We start from the raw sequence: 24,360 nt of genomic DNA, 5'->3' as shown, positions 1-24,360 counted from the left end.
CAGACAAGGGCACAGAGCTGGGTTAGGAGGGAGGACTGCTGGTCCTCAAGTTCAAGTGACTGCCCAAAGCCTAGGAACTCCCACCAGAGCTTTAAAAAATTATAGCAATTTTAACATTTTGGTTAAGGACTCTCCTTTGCTTTGTGTTAACCCCTTATGTGGACAACCTTCTTTTACTTCAAGAATATTCCAGATTTAGTTGAAGCCAATAAGAGCGTGACTTGGCTAAATCACCATAAGGCACTTCTAGACAAAACTGAAAGTAATTATAAAATAGAACTGAAACTCGTAGGTAACAAGGTTAGATATCAGGGAAATTTTCTCATGTTGGGAAAACTCAATAGGTCACAAGGAATAGAAATCTTAAAAGCTGGAACTTATAGCTTGCTATACATGACAATTTAGAGCTAATCCTTCAAATAGTTAGATATATGTAAAATTTCAGATTTAATCAAGTCACATAGAATGAGCACATATTACCAAAGCCACATTAATAAAGTCACGTGCTTAAGAGTTTACAGGATTTGACCCTGAAACCATTATCAATGTATGTTTTAAATTCAGGTGATCTGAAATATACCACTTTTGGGTTTGGGTTGTGTTATTGGTTTTGGTTGTTTGGGTTGGTTTGGGTTTGTTGTTTTTTTTAGCAAAATTGGCAAAATTGCATCAGTTTATTATTAGCAATCCTTTATAATGCAGACAAAAACCCTGCACTTGGGGATTCTCATGGCAGTTATAAAACCTTTAATAAGGGCTTAATTTTGTCAACCAGTTTCTGAACAATAACAAACCGGCATTCCAAAAAACCAGGATAATTCACATTTGATTGTTTCCAGATAAAAACATTCACACATGCAAACTCAGGAAAAACTGAACAACCTACTAAATAAAAGGAAGCACTGGAATAGCATATCTGTATTTTTCATGGCACATGTCCAGGTTAATCCTATGAGGACATAATAGGCAAATTGGGAGGAAAGGATTGTATTGTCTTCTCTATGTATTCAAGTTCAAGATGGGACAATAAGGTTTATAATCTGTTCAACACTTGCTGCAGGCCATAAACATTCACTGGTAAAGTAACTGTTGCCAAAGATAAAGTAACATTTCCAGCTGCCAAGCTGGAAATTAGAAATTAAAATACAAAATTTCACTCCAGATAGCTCATTAAAATACTACGTAAAATGTTAATATATTGTAGCATTGGGCTTTGTTGGTGATCCAAAGGAACTGAAAAGGCCATTTTGCTGTTGCCAGACTTGGTCTGCCACTGGCAAGATTTTAATTTATTTTGGAACAAGTAAGGAAACTAAGCTGTGCAACCTGTGCATATGCTGTATCTGTGGGCAGACCTGCCCAAATGGATCTAGGCAGCGACACAGAATCACAAATACGCAGTCTGAGGAGATCATTTACAGTCTTTGAAGTTTATAAAATAACTGTTTATAGTTAATAGGGAAAACATTCTGCAATTTACAGGTGGAAAAAAAAAGGCTGCTCTTATCCAAGTAGTCAGAAATTAGAACACCTCCTATAGTTGTTTTGTATATAAAGTTTTCATGAAGATTACAGGACTACCATATGCTAAGCAGCTGTAGGATGGAGCCCCTAAGTGTCAGTAAAACATATAAAGTAGTTACAAGCAGATGGGAATACAATTAACACATACGGGATATATTGTTAGTTCATACTAAAGCAAATACTAGTTGGTTCTGAAATCCTGCTTATCTGTAGAATACATAAATTCTGAGGTTTGCATTTCCAAAAAAAAAAAAAGTGTCTGATTTTCCTGTCTTTGAATACAGAAAGCTTTGCTGCGTATTTCAACTGAGCTGTGGCCCTAAACAAGCAAGAATTCAACAACAAAAACAACTACAGAAGACAGTCGGTAAGACCACTACATCTCTGAAGTCATCAGTTTCTTCCGATAGCTGCAGTGCAAGTCAGCATCCTCTCTAGGGACTGGCTGCTGGCAGAACTTAGCATTCAGAAGTAGGGCATATGCAGCACCTCATGAATTCTAAAAAGTGCTTAGAAATTGCTAAGCGCTAAAATCATTCAAACATGTTATTTGCAAGTAACAAGCGAGGTTTTTTTACATTTAATTTAAAAAGCTTCAGCATTTTCTAATTTTTAGCATAAATTTACATACATAGACCAGCAATAATTGCAAAACCTAACCATATCAGTTTGTTTTGTCTACTAGCTAGATTAAAAATCAATGCTGCTATCATGTTGGATTGTCGTTCTGCTCAGCTGAGATGTTCAAATACTATATTCTTAAGTAAATGCCTACATTACAAAAAAGATGCATAGAAACATTGTCTGCAACATTATTCTCTGTAAATATCTACACAACTGTGGGCGTAGCTGTAATAACCAACATTTAGTTTTCTGAAGTGTTCTTATTTCAAAGGAAGAGCTATTTTTATGGATACAAGATGCAAGGTGCTTGTTTTTTGAAGTAGTTTTGTCCTTGTCTCAGGAAGTAAAGCAGTCTTTGAAATAATACATTATTATCTATGTGTGCATATAGGGAGGAAAAAAAGTCCTCAGGGGTAATGCAAGCCTGACAAAGATTATTCTTCAGAGGTAACTAACTGCCTTTATTGTGTTACACAGAGTATATATTTTTTTTATTACAGACTGCATTGCTTTGCAATGATCTGTACTACCTGGGATCTACCTGCACCAGCTGTCTATGTGACTAAACTTTTACAGTTAAATCCAAAGATTAGCACGCCCTCCCTAACTCTCAATTTTTACCCTTGTAAAAGGTTATTCGCCACTGTATATCCTGATTGAACTGGCAATATGATTACTCCCTAGCTCAGTTCATTCAAAACTGAGCTTGGTTAGTTTAAATACTTTGTTTAAATACTTCAATTAAGTACTTTGCTCACCAGGCTCATTCCGATTGAAAGAAATAAAGGGTAATCACATGAGCCATCCTGGCAGCGCAATAATCTCTGATGGGGAAATAAGAATATTTCATGAGCACATGAGGACAAAACCCACTTACACCAACATGGGCCAACCAGGACAAAATGTCAGCAAACTGCCCAGGGAGATGGATTATACAATGTTTCACTACAGCTCAATGTTTTAAGCAAACAAATGCCAGCTGTTAGGGAAAACAATTTGGGAATTCACAAAATTTACACGGTTGTCTATAAGGCAATGATAAACAAACCTAACGATGAAAATATTCCTCATGAAATAAATGCGGTATAATATGAAGTTAATTGTTTAAGATTATTTTTGATTTGGAGGAGAAAAATTTGGAAATAAACAGATCATTATTAACAGAAGAAAGACGTATCGCTTCAATTCCATACAAAGTTACTAGTACAAAGCCAATTATGGTTAGTCAACAGTTCAAAGGAGTTCACTGCAGCAAGCGATAAGCTTGTATTTTACAAATGTAAAAATGAATGCTTATTGTATTTTAGCCTTTGCCAGTTAACTTCCATCAGTTGAAACCAGACACTGATTTCAATTGGAGTGCTAAATCATTTTCCAACACATGTAAAAGCAGCTATGGTAGCCTCTGAAGCTGGCTATTACAATAGTTATTTTGACTACACAAAGTACTGAGTACAAGGAAAGCCTGGAAAAATTACAACAGGGCCAGACAGACAATGCCAAAATGACTCCTTTCATTCACTCAGTTTTAAAGATCAAATTAATTTTACTCTGAAAGTATCACTATCCACATCTAATTAATTGGGCTATATTTCTAGCTACTGTATCTATGTTCCTTTGATGTCCATCTGCCAACCTATTCTCTGTTGACCTTAAAAAATAAATAAATAAATCTGAGTGACCCACTGGGTGTCAGAGAAAATGGCCTATGCTATGAGGATGCAATTAGTTCACCTGAAGGTGAAAAAGCATGAAAAATTAATTATTTGCTGGGAAACAAAAACAAAAATCCATGGAACAATATTCTAAGAGGGAACTCCCAGCAGAAGTTAGGATAGTCCCTTCTGCAAAAAAAAAAAAAAACTTCTGAAGCAACCCTGCTCTACCCCATTCTAGGTTGTATTAGTAGCAAAACCAAATAAATTCCCCAATATAATCTTATTTACAAACCACAAGTTGTTTTCCAACTTCATCTGCATGCTGACTGACCATTTGAAAATGACAGGAACAAAGAGAAGTCCTCTAATATGCTACTGGATGGCAACGGGCAGCAAAACGAAGTTTCAAATACATTTCCTATCTGCAAGTTAAACAAATTAAATGCCATATTTACTTACCCTCAAGTTATCTACATTGCACATTGACTTAATTGCATTCAAATTCCATAAATTCTCTCCTTCTGTTGACGTAAACACCACTCGTGAATAGCGATCACCTGAAATTACAGGAGGGGGGTTTTAGAGATTGTTTGGGTGTGTCTCGTATCAAAGACTGAGGCAAAATCCCACCATTCAAATGACACAGATGAAATCTTTGTCAGGTCGTGGGAATCCACCTCGTTTTCAAGATGAGCTATTCATCTCTAAGACTCAGTCCACATGAAAGTTTCAGTTTCCTTAAAGTGCTTATAGTAAATATGGCATCTTCAATACTATATACCACTTAGAAGCTCTACAGACTTCCATTCAAGCAAACTATCTTCTGAAATATGACAAACAAAAATCAAAAGATCTAATCAGCAAACTATGAAATTCTTGGCACAGCATAATGGCAGTACACAGATAATAGTAATCAAAGCCTGATTTAGTAAGTCATTTGGGAATATAAATAATAATTATAAAGCTGTTTCTACAAGAATGTTTTTGCTTTAGAAGCAAACGACTGCAGTGGAAATTGTTGTGATATCCTTGAGGCCATTTCTAAGAATTCTACAGTTTAGACACATACATCTTAAATAACAAATTAAATCACATTTATTAAAGACAGCTTTTAGGAAATGAAATAATTACTTAGTGGCAGTGAGATCTTTACGCATAGCCAACGAGGGAAACATAAACCCACAAATACATGGTGCTGCATAACATAGCATGTTACTTTGGGTTAAGAAATATTATCATTTTAATTACAATACTCCAAAAACCAAAAGGCTGAATTTTTTTCCCACTGCTGTGAATGTGCACAATTTTTGCCTTTCACAAGACTGTAATGAAAAGACTCAGGGTAGTGCTTTATGATCTCTGACAGTGCTTTAGGATCAAGGAAACTGAAATCTGCATATCCTGGAGCAGACAAAGAAAGATACCAGGAATGACAAAAATGGGTCAAGAGGAAATCAACTGTTTTCTTTACATAATGGACTGGCAAACTTTCCCATAGAAGTGCAATTCCTTCATGACTGCCACAACTGAGACTATGCAGAAACAGTAGCGGAAAGAAAGAGTGAGACTGTGCAGAAACAGGGGGGAGGATAAGAGCAGTTAACTCTGCTTCAAGTTGCAGTTAATGCTCAGTAGAGTTTCAAGTACATTTCCTCTTCTTTACACAAGGTATGTTCAGTCTAATTTGGTTCTGCTCACAGGAGCAGAAATTACAACCTTGCTCACATCCTCTCACTTAGACATAAGACCACACTATAATAGAAAAGAAAAAAAGTTTGTTTTTCACTCTGGTTTTTACTGGTCATCGTTCTCTTAGCTCAAGTAATATAAACAATTAATTTCACAATTATGTTTGTCTGCTCTGTTATCAGTTCTCACATATTGAAGTAGCTGCAAAAGAGCGCAGGTCATTCTATGAATAAAGGCAAGATCTACATCTGCTAATACATACTCTCTGCCAGAACAGGACTTATCAGAGCTTTGCAGTATGCCTTGTAAAAAGTCAATAAAGACTTCTTTGTAATTTTTTGTCCTCTAGTTTAACTTTACCAGCTTCATAAGCCTTCAGCACTTTCAGGTGGGTTTTTTATTTTTATTTTTCTCTCTTTGAGGGGGGTGTTTTGTTTGGGATTTGTGCGTGTGTGTAGGTTTGGGGTGGGGTTTTTTTGTGGGGTAGTTGTTTTTTCCTAAACAAACCCCTTAATCCTGTACAAGATATGACCTGTGGAACTCTTTTAGGACATATGCAGGAAAAGTATTTTGATTTAGGTTTTATAGAATTAAGTTAATGGCACAGATAAAACACAACTTCTTCCCTAGTGTGAATTAGGTGCTACCTCTATAGTCATACACAAAACACTGCTTTTACAATGATCAGTGTTACCAATAACTTATAAAATCTTTAAAGGAAACATTTTAAATAAACACAGTTGCTTCCTAGGAAGAACCAATAGAACAGCAACATTTCAGCCCAATTTCTTCAGACTTCTGCATACAGAAAGAAGGTGCTTATAAATCCACTAAGCAAAAAAGTATTTTCCTAATAAGGCACACAACATACAGAAGAGCTCCAAAATCATGCAACTGGCAGAAGATTACATCCTTCCTTACATCATTTCTCCACTTACTCGGAATATCGCAGAAAAAGGTATCCTTGTGGAAGTTCCAGTCTGCTTGCCTCTTCTCTCTTTCATAGTGATCATCTGACCATCTGTCATCCTGATGACTAAAACAGAATAAATACTTTTACCTTAGCAATGAGATTATTAGTAGAAGCATCCAAACAAGTCACACATCTTAATAGCTCTTACATGAGAAACTGTGTTTTTACCAATGTGACTTTGGTATAGAAAATCTGAAACATTCACTGAACTTTTTGTTTAAATTGGAGACTTCAAAGTAAATAACATTGAGCCCAGTACTGAAAATATCCATAATTCAAAGAGAAAACTAAAATTATATACTTTTTTAAAGAGCTTGCAATGGGAAATATCTAGTTCCATGTGAGAGGCCTTCAGAATTCTGTATTTATTGAAATCAGTGGCAGTAAATATATGAACTTCAGAGGGTAGCGGAGCAAGTACTACGTACATACACCTCTCCACCCCGCCCCAAATAAAATGCCTTTTTAATACAAATTCTTACCTTTTAGCTTGCTCATCTGCATATTTGAAAGGATAGTTCGCAAGTGTTGCTTTGTACCCTGTGTTTTTGACCATGTTGTTCCATGTGACAAGTCTCTGTCCTATAGCCGTCCCTCTTGGTTCAAAACCCTAAGAGAAGAGCACCACAAAATTCCGTTAATACTTTTCATTCTTTAGCTCAAACAGGAAAGTGGAGACATGATCAAAGTGATGGATAGTTTTCATTATGAAGCATAGTTACTCCAGGCATCAACTTTTAAAGATAAAATGCCTTATGACAGGTCAGACAAAATAATGACCAAGTGTGTCAAGTGATAAGGGATTAAGAATTCTTGCACATACTACCTCTCTCCCAGAGAATTGATGACAACTTAAGTCTATGAAACATTCAACACAGTTTTTAGAGCAAGGACATTTTACAAAGTCCTCTTCTGTATCTCAATTATCACTCTTTACTGATTAACTGTGATTCAAAAACCACTGAATAATATCTTCTCTGTCTGTCCAAGCATAAGGCAAATTAATTTTGAAAGTGACTTCCAAACAATCTTAATAACGTGGTTATTTTCAAGAAATATCCATTTCATATGGATATGTACAGATAAGCACGAATATAATATAAATAATAATAACTTACAGGGACAGTATATTTTCATTTGAGGATAATAATTAAATACAGTATTTTCAACAAAAGTCCTGACAGCTACTCATGGGTAAGACAGTTCATGAGAAGTAAGAAATCAGTGTAGTATTTAACAGAATCTGATAAAAATTACTTTCAGACTTTCAATATGGATATAATTTCATCCCCAGGAGGCACTTAAGAATCCTCTTTCCTTTAATAGATCCTGGCCCTTACTCTTTGAAACCTGATTTAGAACGTATGGTCTGAGTTGTACTGTGTTGTACATCTAAAACTGGGATGAATTTACATTATTCAATCTACAGCAGTTCTGTTGAAGGACATATGACCTTTCAATAGCAAAATGCAGTTGGAATTTAAACTAGTGGATAACACTCTCCGATGGCAACTGCAACTTTGTATCACAGTTAGCTGCTCCAATGTCAAGTTTTAATACTTTTTTTTTTAATTAGCGGAATTAAAAGGCTCCTTAGCAATTAATTTCTTTTGTGGATTCATTAGACAGAACTTGCTTCTGCAAACTTACTACCAATTGAATCTCTCTGGAAATTGGAAAAAAACAAATTCACAGTACAGGGAAACTTTTCAGGCATATTAAGAGTCAGGTTCTTCCTCTGGGCAGATCTCAATTTAAAAGGAACGTACCAATTGCTGTAATTGCATCTGCTGTTTATTGATACCACTGAAAAGACAGCAAATCAAACATACTTATTTGACAGTACAATTGATTAATATTTACCTACCAGCAACGGATCAGAGAAGTCTGGAAGATCTGGAACTAATATTCCAACCAGTGCACACACCACTATTAACACAGTACACATGCCCAGGACCACCACAGGCCAGTCAGCTATCAGCGCAGCGTAGCTACACGGAGAGGAGCAAAGAAAAAGATGTTACAGAAATAAGAGTTATAGACAAAACCAATCCATACTTCTCTAAAGAACCATGTTGAAGCACTGACCTGTTTTCTGTGTTATACTTACAGGAAATTAAGCTAGTTATCATAAATGGATAGAAACCATTTGGAAACGGTTTATTTCTACATCACTCTTTTTTTTAAATTAATCAAAAAAACCCCAACCAACCCACTTTCTATCAAATCTCCCTACTGAAACTTGGTATTCTTATACCAAAAAGCTTTTAATATCAGACTATTCTTTTTCCCCTCGTGATTCTGACAAAAATGCAGGCTTTATCTTAGATTTCCTTTGTACTGCTACAATGGTGAATAACTACGGGCTAGTGAAATAGATATTTCTGTTGTTTAGTACATGTTCAGTATTTAAAACTGCCATAGCAATAATCTACATTAAAAATGTGGGGGAAAAAGCGTATGTGAAGTGAAAACTGTTGTTTAAGACTAAACACAATTTTTAGAATATAAATACTCTTTCCTTAACTTTATACTTAACTTTTGGCATGGACATTATCCATGGTTGGGGACCACAAGAAAATAGATGCTTTGTTAAAAAATGTAATGATAGAAAACATCACAGTTCTTCTTCAAAAGCTTAAGCTTTTTTGAGAAAAATACCAAACAGAGGAAGAATCAATTTTGAAGTAGAAGCCCAAAGAAAACATTTCCTCTATATTTAAAATGGTCATTAAAAAAATACTCAAACCCTATATACTAATGATCCATAAAATCTGCTGTAAATTCAAAGGTGCAAGGGAGTTATGACATAATACACAAAGGCTAAACAATTAATGCTGATTAGTCTCAGTATAACACACATCCTTGGATTTTAACTTCTAGTTCATTCTGGATTTTAAAAGTGCAAAAATTTTTATATGCAGATCTAATTTTCATCCTTTTTATAAAATATTTTTATTTTTGTTAAATTGTCAGAAAATTATCAGAAAATAAAATGAAACCCGGACACCTTAGTTTCTTACTAATTTTTCTTACAGTAAAGATTTGAATACACAGAGTTTATGTTTCAAAGGCAACACTGTCTAATCTTGAGAGCAAATAAGAGTACAGAAAGTCCCATAAAGTTTAAGCAGCATGAGAAAAATAATTATAGGCTATGAATCATTCCATACCAATAGTCTCCGTTACAGACCAAATATTGATCAAGAAGATCCAAACTCTTATTTTCCTCCTCAACTTACGTGCAACATAACATGAACATTTATAGCAGAGTGCAACTTTACGTATTTCTACCGTCTTAAAGATTACGGTGGTTCTTGCGTTTCAGAGCAACTCGTCACCTAATCACAATTCAATTATCTGCTCTACAGAAATTTTCTGTCCCATTGCTAAGAAGGGAGGTAATGATACTCAGGTCCACACTCCAGCAACAGCCTTCCCATTTTCTAGCTGTAAAATAAACAGCAGTGAGCAAGCTTACTGCTGACTTTCCATAGCATGGGGAAATAGGTATGTCTAGGGGGTCTACGTACAGCTTTAAGGAGCAAGGAAATCCAAAGCACCGGGTGTATCCCAACTTCCCTCTAGGTAAATGGGGAATAATTCTTACACTCTCACACAAGAAAAAAAGCAATCTGAAGTGTAAGGTTTTATTAAAGTGACTCACAAAGGGGCAGCTTGCCAAATGAGCAATTGTACAAAGTAGAAGGGAAGTAAATGACCTAATAGAATTGTCCTATTTTTAGGACTAAATGATTTCATAAACACCAAGCTAGATTGACTAGCTATTACAGACATTTGCTCTGAAGCCATAAAAATTAGACCTGAAAAATTTATTTTCTTGTTCATCAGTAGTGCCAGATTGACCACTTTGACATGTTGTCTCTACACTTCCATTCTCAGCTGAGCAGCTCTTAAATTGGTTAAATGCTTCAGTCACCAGCTGTAAAAGAACTATGTCCCAGGTGAAGTGTTTATCATGTTAATAAGCCACATAGAGAAAAGAGTAAGTGTTTGTTTACATCTGCAAATCTGTCCTGCTTCTAGATTCACATACTGAAATCCAGATAAGCAAAGCTGACCTGGGCTGGAACACCAAAAAGGACTAACCGTGCTACATTTTGATTTTATTTGTCTGAGCATCATTTGGTGCTGCACTAAAGGACTAGTTTCAAGCAAGTTGCCCCAAGACCTCAGATGCTTTCTTCAAAAGGAGAAGGTAAAAAAGCTAGTGTTTACTTTTCATTTCCATTTTAATCTACAGCATAAACGGGTGGATAGTGTTAAACTTTACAATTCAGCACCTATATGCAGACATACCCAGGTTGAACTGCTATCCAGTCTCACATAAAGAGACTGAAACATACAACATAGAGTTTCCATGAAGAGGTCACTACGAGCAATAGGTACTTGTGTGACTGAATTCATATTAACACACAGGTTTATGTAACAACAGCCACTTAGCAAACAGGCCTCTTCCTTACTGAAACCAAATCCTAAAGGTGGATTACGTTGTTAATGATTTGAGATGGTTTCTTGTTGCTATTACTGATGCAGTAACAGTTGCTCTGTTGTTTTCTATGACCCTGCCATTTTTCAGAGCATATACAGTCCAAATTTAGTGTTCCCGATTGCATAAGGTTTCTGGTTTTAGGAAGAAGAAAAGATCATTATGATGACATTTTCTGAACTTTTCTGTCAGGTTGTTGTATCATTGTTGATGATATAACCAAGCTACTTCTCACAATAACCCTTAATCAAGAAGGTAGGTACCAAGTTGCAGAGATTTTATGCTTGTGCAGACAGTGTACATACACACAACGAAAACGGCATGGGGTTGTAATAAAAAAAATGCCATCAAATATATGAAAACAAGGAACATGGAAATCTGCATAAGATTTTAAAATTCTGGACCAGTATTTATGGAGAAACTAGTTGCCTCTCCATAAACAGAGTATGTGAGTTCGGCCACCTTCTGTGGTCTACCTCCTTCCTGCTCCTCCAGGTTTCATAGACATGTCATTAAGTATGCTAAAGAGTTGTCCCTGGCTCTGTCTTTCAGTATTTATTTAGGAAGCCATTGTAGATCCAGTCTTCTAAACGTTTGAACTTGCTGATGCCTCCACAGTCTCCTGTGGCAGTTACAGAAATTCACAACCCACTGCATAAAGAAATATCTTTTTTCTTTTAAAATGTGCTTTAATTTGCTTGTCTACTATTTTTCTTGAGTATTCCGTACTCTTGCATTATATGGGGAGGCACAGCTTTGCCACCAACTGATTGCATTTATGATTCTGCAAACCTCATGTGTGACAGTACTAGACCTTACCTTTTTGGTAACTTGAATGGTCTGGCTGGCCTGGAAGGAGGGAAAAAAAGAGAGTAATTGAAAATATATGAAATATACATGCATGTGCAAATTTGTTTAATTCTTCCCATACATGGATAACCAAATTACAAAAATTATATATTTTAGAATATGAATAATCTTAAAAGGCATACAATCATATTCAATTGAGTCTTTGCAAACAAGTAATTCAGAGAATAATTACAGCTACAAAGACAGCTGGGTTTTCAAAAGTGGAATTTTATGCAGCTGATTTTTGGGATTATTATTCCAGAAGCTTTTCCAGTTTTCAACAAGAGACCAAATAAACTAACATGATAAAAAATCAGTACCACTGAAAATCATTACAAAGTTTGCATGTGATGAGAACAGACAACCAAAACATCGTGTTCTGACATTGCAATTCACAAACCTTAACCACCATTCGTAATTCCGTTACAAAAAAACCTAACTTTGGCCATAAATTTTATCTTGCCATAACACCAGAAACAGAATGACAGGAGGTTCCTATATAGAATAACTTTTCTATGCAAGTTTTTGTTATTTATTAAAATATCTAATATAAACAATATTACTTCGATGAGGAGATAGCAAACCCACATGCAAATTATTCTTATCTGCTGCTTTTCAGTGAGCACTGCATTTTGTTTACTGGATCAGTAAATTTCACATAAATTCCACTTTTTTAAAAAATCCCATGAAGAATCTGCAAGTCCTTTCAATACTTTCCTGTCTATGAATGCGACATAGAATCACACAAAAGATGTAACCATACTACACCTTCAGTTAGGTTATGGACTTACTTTACTTTTACCACCAAGGACATACTTAACATTACCTCTTTAAAAAGGCAAAGAAAACAATGAGTTAAGAAACAGCTGCTTGCATAAAATAGATCACTCAATATTTCCACACTGAGGTCTCTGAAGGAGATGTGCATGCTCTCGCACCGCTGGAGAAACAGTTTAAACTTCAGACTCCTTGCAGAGTTTCACAAAAGTTTGAAGTTTAATTCAGTGCTGAGAAATGAGATCTGCTGTCCTTTAAACATAAGAATCGACATACTGGGATGAAATTCTTGTCCAGGAGAACCAAAATGTTCTGGCATAATCATATCAAGGTAGCTGCAACCATGCCCGCACTGGGTGTGAGTACTCTTAGACTGTATCCATTTCTAACTCAGAGCAACTATAAAGGGGAAATAATCCATGTAAAATTGAGCCTCTGAAACAGAATGCTTTGTTACACTGAACAAAAAGTACAACCCAATGCAAATCAGCTCTTAACACAGCAACAGGCCATACTCAAAGCACTGCTAGCTAACATGACAGCAAAAGGGTGATGAAAACATAATTGACAGCACAGAATAATATAATGGTGACCATTCCTATTACCCCTTTCCTTGACAGGGAGGATGAAAAAACAAATTAAACTAGCAAAGCTAAACACTGATGCTGAGCCCTCTTTTACTCTTCATCTTCATTCACGGTGTGTCTCAAGCAATATAGCACAATTATAACTATGATGGAACATTCCATCAAGAAATATAAAGCTATTATATCTACATCCTCAAGAAATACAAAACCATTTTAATTTAACTGTTGTAAGTAATCAGAATTGTATAAAAGCAAATTTCTATCAGCTGTAATTCACTGCTGTCTGGAAATGCCCCAACCCAATAAAGCAGTAGAGTCGCTAACTGGGGCATGCCTGTAGGTAGTACATAGTAAAAATTGCTCCTTGCAGCCATGAGAAAGCTGGAGGAAAAGGAGTAGTAAAACAAAATAACTGATCTGCAGCTGCAGTAAGTCAAAAGATTAAGGAAATGTACAGACAAGGATCTTCTGTTAAATCCAGCCACAAAAATTAAGATGAAATTTATGAAACGTCACCAACCTTCAGACTGCAGTCCAAGATACATAAATCTGACTTTCAGAGGAACTGAACATACCCAATTTCACAACTGATGCCAAAAACTTCTGGTACCACCACAACAACAGACTCATCAGTAGCTAAAATGTACAGAAACCCAAATAAACTGAAATTACTTTGCAACAGTAAGTTGCCTGAGGCTGAAAAGAAGTTGTGGCAGGCTCAGGGGACTGCTCGCCATCCTATCTGCAGCCTCAACCACTGAACCAACTTCTCTTGATTAGACAGCGAGTCCTGTTTTCATCTGTGTCATAACAGACCCTACCATGAGCAACAACATCATACAACTATTTCGCATACCCAAGGACAATTAGTATAAGCTTTGTAATTACGCTGACTTGTACAAAGGTTTATATGAGGATTCCAGTTTATATTGGCAGACAAACTTGCCTTCCAGACTTTGTCAATTTTAGTACGCACTTTTTTTTAAAAAGTTAATCTACATGGTTGGAGAAACAAAAACAAAAACAGGTGTTTTAATTGAGAATTAACCCCCATAGAGGCAACTCTTCCTCTGCATGGGCTGCCAGCACTGCTATCCACATCATCCATCACGCTGTACGACTGTTCCCATGATCGCCATGACTCTGTGAAGGATTAGCTGGTTCACCTGGGGCACCATGTCCGCATCACTGTGCACTCCCCCCAGATACGATGGTTTGCTCAGACAGCGAGGTACAGAACCTCATCTGAAGTTCTCAAAAAGCTGGCAAGACAAACATTTTCTGGGAAGGCCCGACGTGTAATCGGTAACGCTCTGGGGATGATGCAGGTAGCTTCTCAATGGATCTTCTTGTACACACTTACTCTTTCCACAGCTCTCCCAACCCCTTCTGCATGCAAAATCTTAGTAGATGGGTATGTTTTAAATCTCTCTTCAAGCTTTACTCTTTCGATCATGTAACTATAGGGCAACACAGATTTTCTCAATGGAACGTTAAAATTTTAGATAGACCTTCAAAAAATTAACTTTGCCTAATCTGGTTTACACAAAAGGGGTAAAACATATCAACACAGCCATCCCTTATTCTCCCCCTTTCCAAGCAAAACCAAACTACATTTCCCTCTGTTTCCTCCACCTGCAAAATATATTCAGTGCTGAACAAATGATGATGATTAAGCTCTTCAAAGTTAGGGAGGGTTAAAGGTCACACCTGCCATCAAACTGTTTTGTTTCAAAAAGCATGCATTAAAAAAACCTGTGTACACCCGGGTGAATTCCAGCAGTGTAACCAATCCCTTGCAGCTGTTGTGATGGCTCTATTATATTGGTCAATAGGAAAAGTTATCCCTGAAATTTATGCCTAAAAAATTCTTTAGTTATGCCCTAAAATACAGAAATGCATGGCAAAACCAGATCTTTCCCACTTAATTAATGCTGCTGTATCTAATTTTTGAAGTATTACATTTTCATTTAAGTGACACCACTAACCTCTAAAATAAGTCTAGACAAAAAAAAATCCTCATCAGTTTTCATGAGAAAGAAATGGTGAATTCCATTATTTTGCTGGGACAAAAGCCAAGCTGATCTGTGTATTAAATTACCTCCGTACTTAGTTCTCACAGGTTTGATAGCAGAAAGTGACAATTGCAGTTGTTTGTGACGAGACTAGCACAACCAAGTTATTACATAAATTACAGTCACTGATTAAAATCTAACACATACTATGCACCAAGGGGGAGAAGGGAAAGGGGAAGAAAAGGACGGGCTCTATTCTACCACCACTTACTGCAATCCTCAGCACCTATTCATCCTGTCCTTTCCTAATGGTGAATTTAGGTTCAGCATCATACAATTAGGAACGACATAAAGATATACAAATTGGTTAAAAACCCCAGATGTTTCTCAAATGAAATATATTTGATTGACCAGCATCCATCTGTGCAACATGGTGAAAAGGAGGAGTGGTGTTTTTAGAAAGTGTTGGTATAATATCTGAAAGTTTACTTAGAAAGTAACAAGAGTATCAGCAGGATGGATCACGGCACCAGCTTGGACTGGATGACTACAGCTCTAACATTCACCTCTCCAGCCTAAATAAACACAACCTCAGCATTTCAACCAGTATTTTGAACAGTGAGGTAACAGAAAACGTTCGTGCCTTGGCACAAATACCAACTGGAATGGGGGCAGTTCACACGTACACAAAAATGTTATTGCTTTATGTATTTTTCAGTCCGAGAATGACAATGACTCGTGCTCTAGCTTCCTGAAGGGTGGCATGGCGTGCCACTCAGCCCCATCCTGCTTCAGGTTCCCAGCGAAACCAAAACTTCCTTTCAGTTACAGCACTGAATGAGTTTTCTCATGAAAGTTAAATAGATTGGCATGGGTGTAACAGGGAGGGCAGTTTGGTCCTAATTTCAAGAGTCACAATGGAAAGCTTTTGGGAATCATAAGTATTACTAAATCCAGTCCTATGAACTTCATGTCACCTGTACATTACAATCACCTGGACAAAACAACACTTCACAAACATGTTACTCAGCTTGGGACCATTCCAAGCCAAGTTAACACTTAATAATAATACTATGGATGGTTTACTGCTTTTGCAGTATATTTGTTTCATGAGTCTAATGCATTTCAGGGGAATAAAACCCTGAATGTGTCAGAGGACAATAAAACTATCTAGATATTCCAAAACATTCTTTTGCAGTCTTTCTTCACAAACCTCAGTCGTGAGAAAGGTATCAATTTAAGTAACCCCCTTTGCCTCGCACCACAAGGAATCAATGCTAGCTGCTTCCTGAGCAGGTGCAAGAAACCCTGTAGAAGATAGCCATGAAATAGAAAATTAGGAAAACAGGCTGTGTTTTGAAGAGAGTTTTCTGTTGTACAGCAGCCAGCCTTTTAGAAAAGTATTAGCAGCTATCAATCAGCTAAAAGGTTGAAAGAATACTAATATGATTTTGAACAGGATTCCTGCCTTCATTGATAGTAATTATTTTTTTAACATCAGTTTAAAAGCATCAATACATTTCAAAACGTATGTTTGTACTAACTTATCCAAACAATACCTTATTAAAATATTTTACATTCTTATTATAATTCTGGGTATTTCCCTGGCTAAACATTTGATATCTGATTTATTTCATGCCACTTAGATGGAATTATTTTCTATTCCAGAGCATGCAGATGTAGAGACTGGAGCTTGGATGTAGAAGGGCTTTTCCGCTTACCTCCTTAGAGGAACAACAAACCAGTTAGAATTTGAGCTAAAATTAACACCTGTGGTGCTACCACCCTGACATGGGGCACTAGGAGGCACTGCCTGGGATTGTTACATCCTTTTCTAAGGCATAAGGAAACAACCGACAGTATCACGGATAAATCTGGAATTGCCAGTACAGGTGCTTCTCCTGTGTTTCATTCCAGGGGAGCAGAAGGTGCACTCTCAGCAGCAATACCCAGCTGACTCTGACGCTTTGCTTCAGCTGAGCTAGCTTCCAGCCTTGGTTGCAAGGTACCACCCTCCCAGCTGGAGCCAGCACTAACTGAGGAAGCATTTAGTGAGAAGCACTCAGCCTTGCCTACCACCAAACAGTTTACTATGAACCACCAGCTGACTGGACTAGAAGCATCTCAAAAAGGTATGGACCAGTCTTTGCAACCACTTTCCCTACTTCACTGCAGGAACTGGTCTTGGATGAGGAAGTACTGACTTGATAAATGTGATCTCTTAGCAAATCCAGCTGAGATCATATCCAAACATCAGTGAGCATGGAACAGTGACAGCCAACCATAATTTCAGGGCTCAAACCCAGACGCGAGTGTAGCACGGAAATGGTTCCTGACAGAAACTTGACAGATTAGGAAAAACCTCAATGTTCCAAACAACCATTCAGAGAAAACTAACTGGTCAGGTGGCTGGTGACCTTAATTTTGGCACTGAGCTGCACAATATTCGAAAAATAAATGTATAGCTTACAATTACTTATCATAAAGCAGCTGTCACAGAGATTTAAAGCAATCACCAATAGTGTTGCAGGTAACGCAGAAGCAATCGTGACAACTGGTCTAGCAAAACAGGGTCCAGAATAAATGAAAATTGTAGACACTGCAGTAGATCTGTAACACCTTCACTTTCTGGCAGTATGGACAAACACGAACAGTCTTCCATAACCTTAATTCTACTTTCCTCATGCATTCTTATGAGGGATGAATTATTTGTCTTGATACAAATAACTTCACGTTCATAAAAATACATAGCGTATTTTTGAAAGTGTACTCTTTAGGTCACAGATTATATCTTCTTTTTGAAGCACTCTGTACACCACAGACATCTAAACATACTAATAAAAAATTATTAAAAAGCCAACAGCAGAAAAACTAATTCTTCCCTCTTTCTTTTCATATTAAAAAAAAAAATCACTTGAAGGAAAAATGTTAACTTACAATAAAAAGCTGAACTTACTGGGGAAAAAAAACCCCAAACAAATCAATATAAAGATTCTCCTGTCCAAGGATCATGAGGTGTTTAACCTCCATGCTTTACTCTGCCAGAGGGAAAGTATTCCCTTTGTTGGTAGATCTGGTTACAAGAAGTGATAAAACATAGCTTTTTGTCATTATTACTCAAGGATATATATGTCACCCAAGGATAAGCTAAATCCCTGCAGGACAGAATGAGATATGCATCATATTGTACATCTTGCATTAGAACATACAATACAAACTAAATCCCTGCAGAGGAAGAAAATCCTCATGTTTGCAGAATGTCACTGACCCGTGAGAACAATTTGAATTGCTCTTAAATATCAAGCTAGGTTTTGCTGCTGTATCAGACATAACACCTATGTGCTTTTTCATTTTAACAATCACTAGAACCACTCAGAAAACAAATCCAACAGATTAAGTTGCCAAACAACTTTTTACAAGCCTCCAAATTTAATTTTTTGCTATGATGCAGTTTTCCTTGACTCCAATAATAAGTTCTCCCTTAGATGTTTTTTAAACATGTAGTTTATTGTATTTGTCTGCACTTAGCTTGTTTACATCTATAAAGGAAGAATACGACAACCCACAACAGAAGGATGTTGTAAAGATGACAGAGAATTCAGTTTTCTGCTAAGTTGCTTTTTTTTAAGGTTTTATTGAAACCAACAAAAATGCAAAGAATTTTCATGTTCTTTCCCACATGAAGTGTCAAGGAACAATCCAAAAGGATTTTTTTTTTAATCTCTAGATCATCAGGGTGAGATGATCTCCAACTAACTACTATTTCATCCCATTAAAAAGCGTGAAATCTCAATGCTGCAGTTTTGCTTAACCTTATACTTCCAAACTATTTCTGCTACTATTATTCTTTTGCATAAAATTAAGCAAAATGAAAGTTTTGTAGTAGAGACACCAAAAATCAATATGCTATTTGGCAACTGTATTATAGACATCAATTCACATTTTTATTGTTGAGATATCAAGCTTTATAAAGGTTCTTGTCTGCTCTTCTTGTAGTCTCACCTACCTCTTCAGTTCCAACTGAGATCTGTTCTGTTCACAGCCAGTATGAGCAAACAACATTGCCTTTCTGCAAGGAATGCAATTGTAGGGAAGTTTTTAATAAGAAAATCACTGAGTGATTCTTGCTCTCTCTCACCTAAATTCAGCATAAAAAGTGTATGCTTTACTGACCTACAGCATACACGCTGGGTAAAACCAGACGGCTTGAACACCAGTGGCAAACCGTATATACTTAAAACCAAGGTTTTGCTCACTTCCTTTCTGCTTTGAAATCAATATAAAATTTAATAACCTACTTTGAAAAAGTAACGAGTAACTTTGACATCTCCCAGTCACAAACTTCTGGCTCATGCCACCATACAAGAGGAAACTATGTTTCCATTAATTCAGCAGAGATGGGAAAAGGTCAATGTAATCATATTGACATCCTATACATCTGTATTTTCAGTTGGAAGTTACTTGGAGAAGTTTAGCACCAGAGCTGGAAGGAACATCCTATGAAAAGCAGCTAGGGACTTTGGGCTTGTCTAGTTTGGAGGAAAGGAGGCTGAGGGGCGACCTCATCATGCTCTACAGCTTCCTGAGGAAGGGAAGTGGAGAGGGAGGTGCTGCTCTCTTCTCCTGGGGATCCAGCCATAGGACACATGGGAATGGTTCAAAGCTGCACCAGGAGAGGTTTAGAGCAGACATTAGGAAACATTTCTTTACTGAGAGGGTGGTCAAACACTGGAACAGACTTCCTAGAGAGGTGGTCAATGCCCCTAAGCCTGTCAGTGTTTAACAGGCATTTGGAAAATGCCCATAACATGCCTTAACTCGGTCAAGCCCTGAGCTGGTCAGGCAGTTGGACTAGACGATCGTTGTAGGTCCTTTCCAACTGGAAGTCTCTTCTATCCCAGTACAATTTGTTATATGCCCAAATTAAAACTTCAATAAATGTATAACATACAGATGACTTGCAACTGAAATGCTCCTATAAACATCTCCAAGGTTTGAGGTTTGTTGAGGGTTTTTCCTCCTCTTTTCCTCATTGCTCCATGTGGATGGCATACACGCAGAAGCCTAGGATTTACTTAAGTCTTCAGTTTAAGGTTCCTTTGAAACTCATTTTCGCAATACTGGTTCCTAATGCCTTCCCTCTTTCATCTTCAACAACTGACTAAATATTATCAACTACTAGGAAAGCTGGCTCTTTTCCTTAATAGCGTCTACTTGGTTCCCTTGAACAGGAATTAAATCATCTTCTCTGTAGGAAAATCTGACAGCATATGAAGGAGCCAAGTAATATACACCCTACAAATATTTTTCTTGTATTCTTCTTTCCCTAATGAGCGTAGCCACTTTTAAACACAGTTCTCAAGCTGTCAATAAGAAAACTGCCATCAAACATAAACTGGATTGTCCCAGATTTAAATGGCAGATTTTACACATAATTTAAAGTACACGCTTCTTCAAAAAGTTTAATTGAAGCTATATATAAATATATGTATATTTCTTTAACTTCTGAAGCACTAAGGGCAGGACCACATAGAGCACTGTTTGGCAAGTTAAACAAAAGTTCTGAACTATTCAAGACAATAAAAAAGGCTTAGTAAAATACCACCATGAATCATTATTTGAAAACAAGCCAACAGCTAATTTGGAGCAGACTAATATTATTTCAAGATCCTTCACAAGTCTAAAACCATTAGTCTTTTTTCTTTTCTTGGTAATTACAGTGAAATTAATAGATACGTTCTGGGATTTAAATGATGACTAGAGTAGTTTTCAGCATTTTTACTGGCAAAAAGTTCCTTCCTTAGAAATATTTTATTTCAAAGCAGGTTTTATTACACTTCCCAGTTGAATGGAGCAATGCAAGGTCATGGTCACATCTTGTATTTCTCTGACAGACAGGAAATTAACATGACCCAAGAAATCACAACATACACACAAGAAAAACTCCATCCCATGCTACCAAAGAAAATGAAAGAGATGTACAAGAGCACCTATTTTTATCAAGGTATTTCTCCACAAAGACTGAAATCCGTGTTTTTATTAGCCATTAATGATTGACAGTAAGCATATGCAAGTTTGACTCTGGAGTAGGGAGACTTCAGGCTGTCACATATCACGCTTCAACTGGTACATGCTTCAGTCTTCCTTCCTGTGCAGATGTAAGAATTTGTGAATGTAAGTCACCAGGGGGTTCATTTTTGCTCTCAGAAAACCTCCTTTGACCAGAGAGCTTTTTTGAAGATAGATTACAATAATTTCTCCAGATTATCAGACTGAGTACAGGGACAAATGCTAGTTTTTATCTTTTTATGTATCCGACCTCTTGCAGCAAGTGAAAATACTATTATTAAGCAATTTTGTTCTGAATTTCTCATTTCTAAATTTTAAAAGCAAAGTATTTCACTTTGAACATGCATTTTGCTGTTGAGCTGCTGTTCCGATGTCTGTGCATTTAGTCACTTAGAATGTAATAATTTTTTTAATTATATAAACTGTATGTATATTCAACACAATTAAAAGATTTAAAGGGATTTAGCAAGCAATTATACTAAGAAGGCTCTTTAGCATATGCTGACACAAATGAAAAACTGTACATATATAATGCAACACCAGCTTCTGTATGTCCTGAGATTAAATTTGTTGTTTGCTCAGTAAGAAGCAAGCAAAAAAAGGGAATATTTACTGAAGATTTAAAGGCTTTCAGTATTGTAACTAAGACTCAAAAAAAGCACTGCAAGATTAAACAGATTTAATATAGTCAAAGCTGTTCAGCAAAAAGTTAGCAAAGTTCACGCATTTGACTGAATGAACTAAACATCCTACAAACTGGAAATGGAACACAAGAATTTTGTGAGGAGGTATCCCATTAACATCACAGAAAATACTGTAAAAGTGGGAGAAGTGATGTATGCAGATTTGCTAGTCCAGTACATTCATCTATTTATGATGATATTAAAAAACCCAAACCCAAACTTATTTCCTAATAGATGAGCCAGGCTATCTGAAGTATGATCAGGATTTCTACCTGTACCTTCCCTTACTTGTACTAATCTGTTAGTGGCACCATCTCATTTCTATTTTGCATTGACGGTCAAAGCTTTAAGATAAATTATTTTTTTTTTATTCAGCAGATATCGTGGCAGAAATCTCAGTGTAGCAAAATTAATGCCAAATTGCTCAGGTGCCCTCTGTATTTCCCTCTTGCATTGTGTTTGGGGTTTTTTGTTTTGTTTTACTGTTCAGGCACCACTGACTATAATTAAAAGCATGTACATCAATTATTACTTACTAGGAGATGAAGACAACATTGAAATCATCAGAGAGGAAAGACAAGTGATTCTGGAAAGAGCTAGAGAGACAGAGAATTATAGTAACTTACAAACGGCTTTCCAAAGTCTATGTTCCTCTTTCTGCACTTTCCCCCCCATCACGAAGAAGACTGAAAACTTTTAAGTAGCAATACCCAAATCTTTCAAAGCCCACCTCTTTAAGAGTGCTGAAGATGAGGTCACTTGGCCATGTGTAGTTTATAATTTTGCTTTTTGTTGTCTAGTGTTTTCTTGTTTCACATTTGAACCTTACTACAACCTATTAATTTAAAAGTGCATGAGAACAACTATACACGGTCAAAGCATTCCAATAAACCGCCATCATTCTTGTTGTTCAGCCATGATTATTTTTCCTAATTACCTGTACTTAAGCGCTCAGTTTTAAAAGTCATCTCAAAAACCACACCAATTACTCCTTTTCAGGAATGAACACAGCTGATGCTGGTTTTCCAGTCAATTTAGTACAAAAGAAAGGACCCATGTTTTTTACCATGTCCCTCACATTATCAGCTTTACGTCTTCCGAAGACTACAGTTCAAAGGCCCAGCAGATTGCTAGTTAAGTACTAGCTCTTCTGTTCAAGGAAAGGTGAGAGACACAGGGCATGGGAAATTCATCTTCAAGCACACACAGAATCTGGAGCTTCTAAATGGCAGAGACTAAAGGTCAAAATATGGCCAAGGCTGGTACTCAGCTGCACTCAGACCAGAGCAGGAACCTTCAAAGTCCCTTTTTCCTATTGCTTCAAAAAAATGCTTGCTTCAAAGCAATCGGAAGTCTAGACAAATACTAATGCTTAATTAGTACAATTAAAAGCCTGCAAAAATCCCTTGGATTGCCTGATGAATAAGGGAAATTTTTTTTAAGTGCACTTAATATCTTTCTAGGCATGTTATTTGTAATTTGGTCAGCCACTGAATTATAAATGGCTTTTTTTATTTGTATCCTGGTCTCTGTGTGTCAGCTCTTTGCTTTCAGCTCTGTGCAAGGGCAATAGCAAGTGCAGCATGTTGTCTGCATAGCCAACAATGCATAATAATCATCATGGGAAGGGTAATGAATTAATAAAACCAGAATAAACCTCTTAAGGTATCACACTCAGGGATAATGTAAGACAAAGTAAAAATTAGTCAAATGAGTAAAAATGAGAAAGCACAGCTCAAATTACTGACTGCCATGAAAAATTACTTCTGAGAAAAAAAAACAGACCCGGCTCATTTGTTTGATCACAGGGAGAGCTCTTCCTCCACACGTGCACGAAAGAGAATCTCACATTTGGGCTCAGATTCGGAAGGATGCACGAGACTGCTACACATTCCCTTTCCTTTTCTCAACTCCATCAAGGCTCCCAAGTATACCATGGGGCTATTAATGCTGGAACAGGAAAAGCAGCATCTAGTTTGTGGTTCCCATGTGCCTCTAGCCTCTTCATTCGGGAAGCCATTGGATAAAGGATTCCTATTTTAGCACGGAATAAATGGCTTAAATGAGAATAAAGTCAGAATTTGCACTGTTTCCATACAAATTACCAACACACAGGAACTCCTGATCTACAGAACAAATCAAGATGTTTGGAACATCCTGAACGCTACATGAAATGATGGTAACAGCTTTTTGCCTTTTAGTGGCTAAAGGTGGATAAAAAGTTTCAGAAACAACCTTCAAAAATCTGACCTAAAGGATTTTTTTTAAAGATATCTATTTTTAATCTTCCTAGGAGGAGTAAGCCTCTTTTATTACATTATAACGCAGTATATGCATAAGTATTTTGTACAAAAAACATTAGTACCCATTCCATATAAAAAGCAAAAACAAAAGTATCTTTT

The 24,360-nt window shown here is 36.7% G+C and overlaps 1 protein-coding gene across 3 annotated transcripts in view; it reads right to left on the bottom strand.

The window, feature by feature from the left end:
- Positions 1 to 24,360, bottom strand: part of DISP1 (dispatched RND transporter family member 1) — a 92,202-nt gene that overhangs the window by 4,469 nt on the left and 63,373 nt on the right. For all 3 annotated transcript variants that reach the window (XM_055816447.1, XM_055816446.1, XM_005241849.4), the window contains exons 3-7: positions 11,798 to 11,827; positions 8,336 to 8,459; positions 6,951 to 7,078; positions 6,434 to 6,531; positions 4,266 to 4,363 (exon numbers count right to left, since the gene is read on the bottom strand). In XM_055816447.1, coding sequence (XP_055672422.1) covers positions 4,266 to 4,363; positions 6,434 to 6,531; positions 6,951 to 7,078; positions 8,336 to 8,459; positions 11,798 to 11,827 — 478 coding nt within the window. The remainder of the gene's footprint in view (positions 1 to 4,265; positions 4,364 to 6,433; positions 6,532 to 6,950; positions 7,079 to 8,335; positions 8,460 to 11,797; positions 11,828 to 24,360) is intronic.

The sequence above is a fragment of the Falco peregrinus genome, chromosome 11 (genome assembly GCF_023634155.1).
Source record: "Falco peregrinus isolate bFalPer1 chromosome 11, bFalPer1.pri, whole genome shotgun sequence".
NCBI lineage: Eukaryota > Metazoa > Chordata > Aves > Falconiformes > Falconidae > Falco > Falco peregrinus.
Note: the sequence above shows the minus strand (reverse complement) of the source record. Positions and strands in the feature narration are given on the sequence as shown.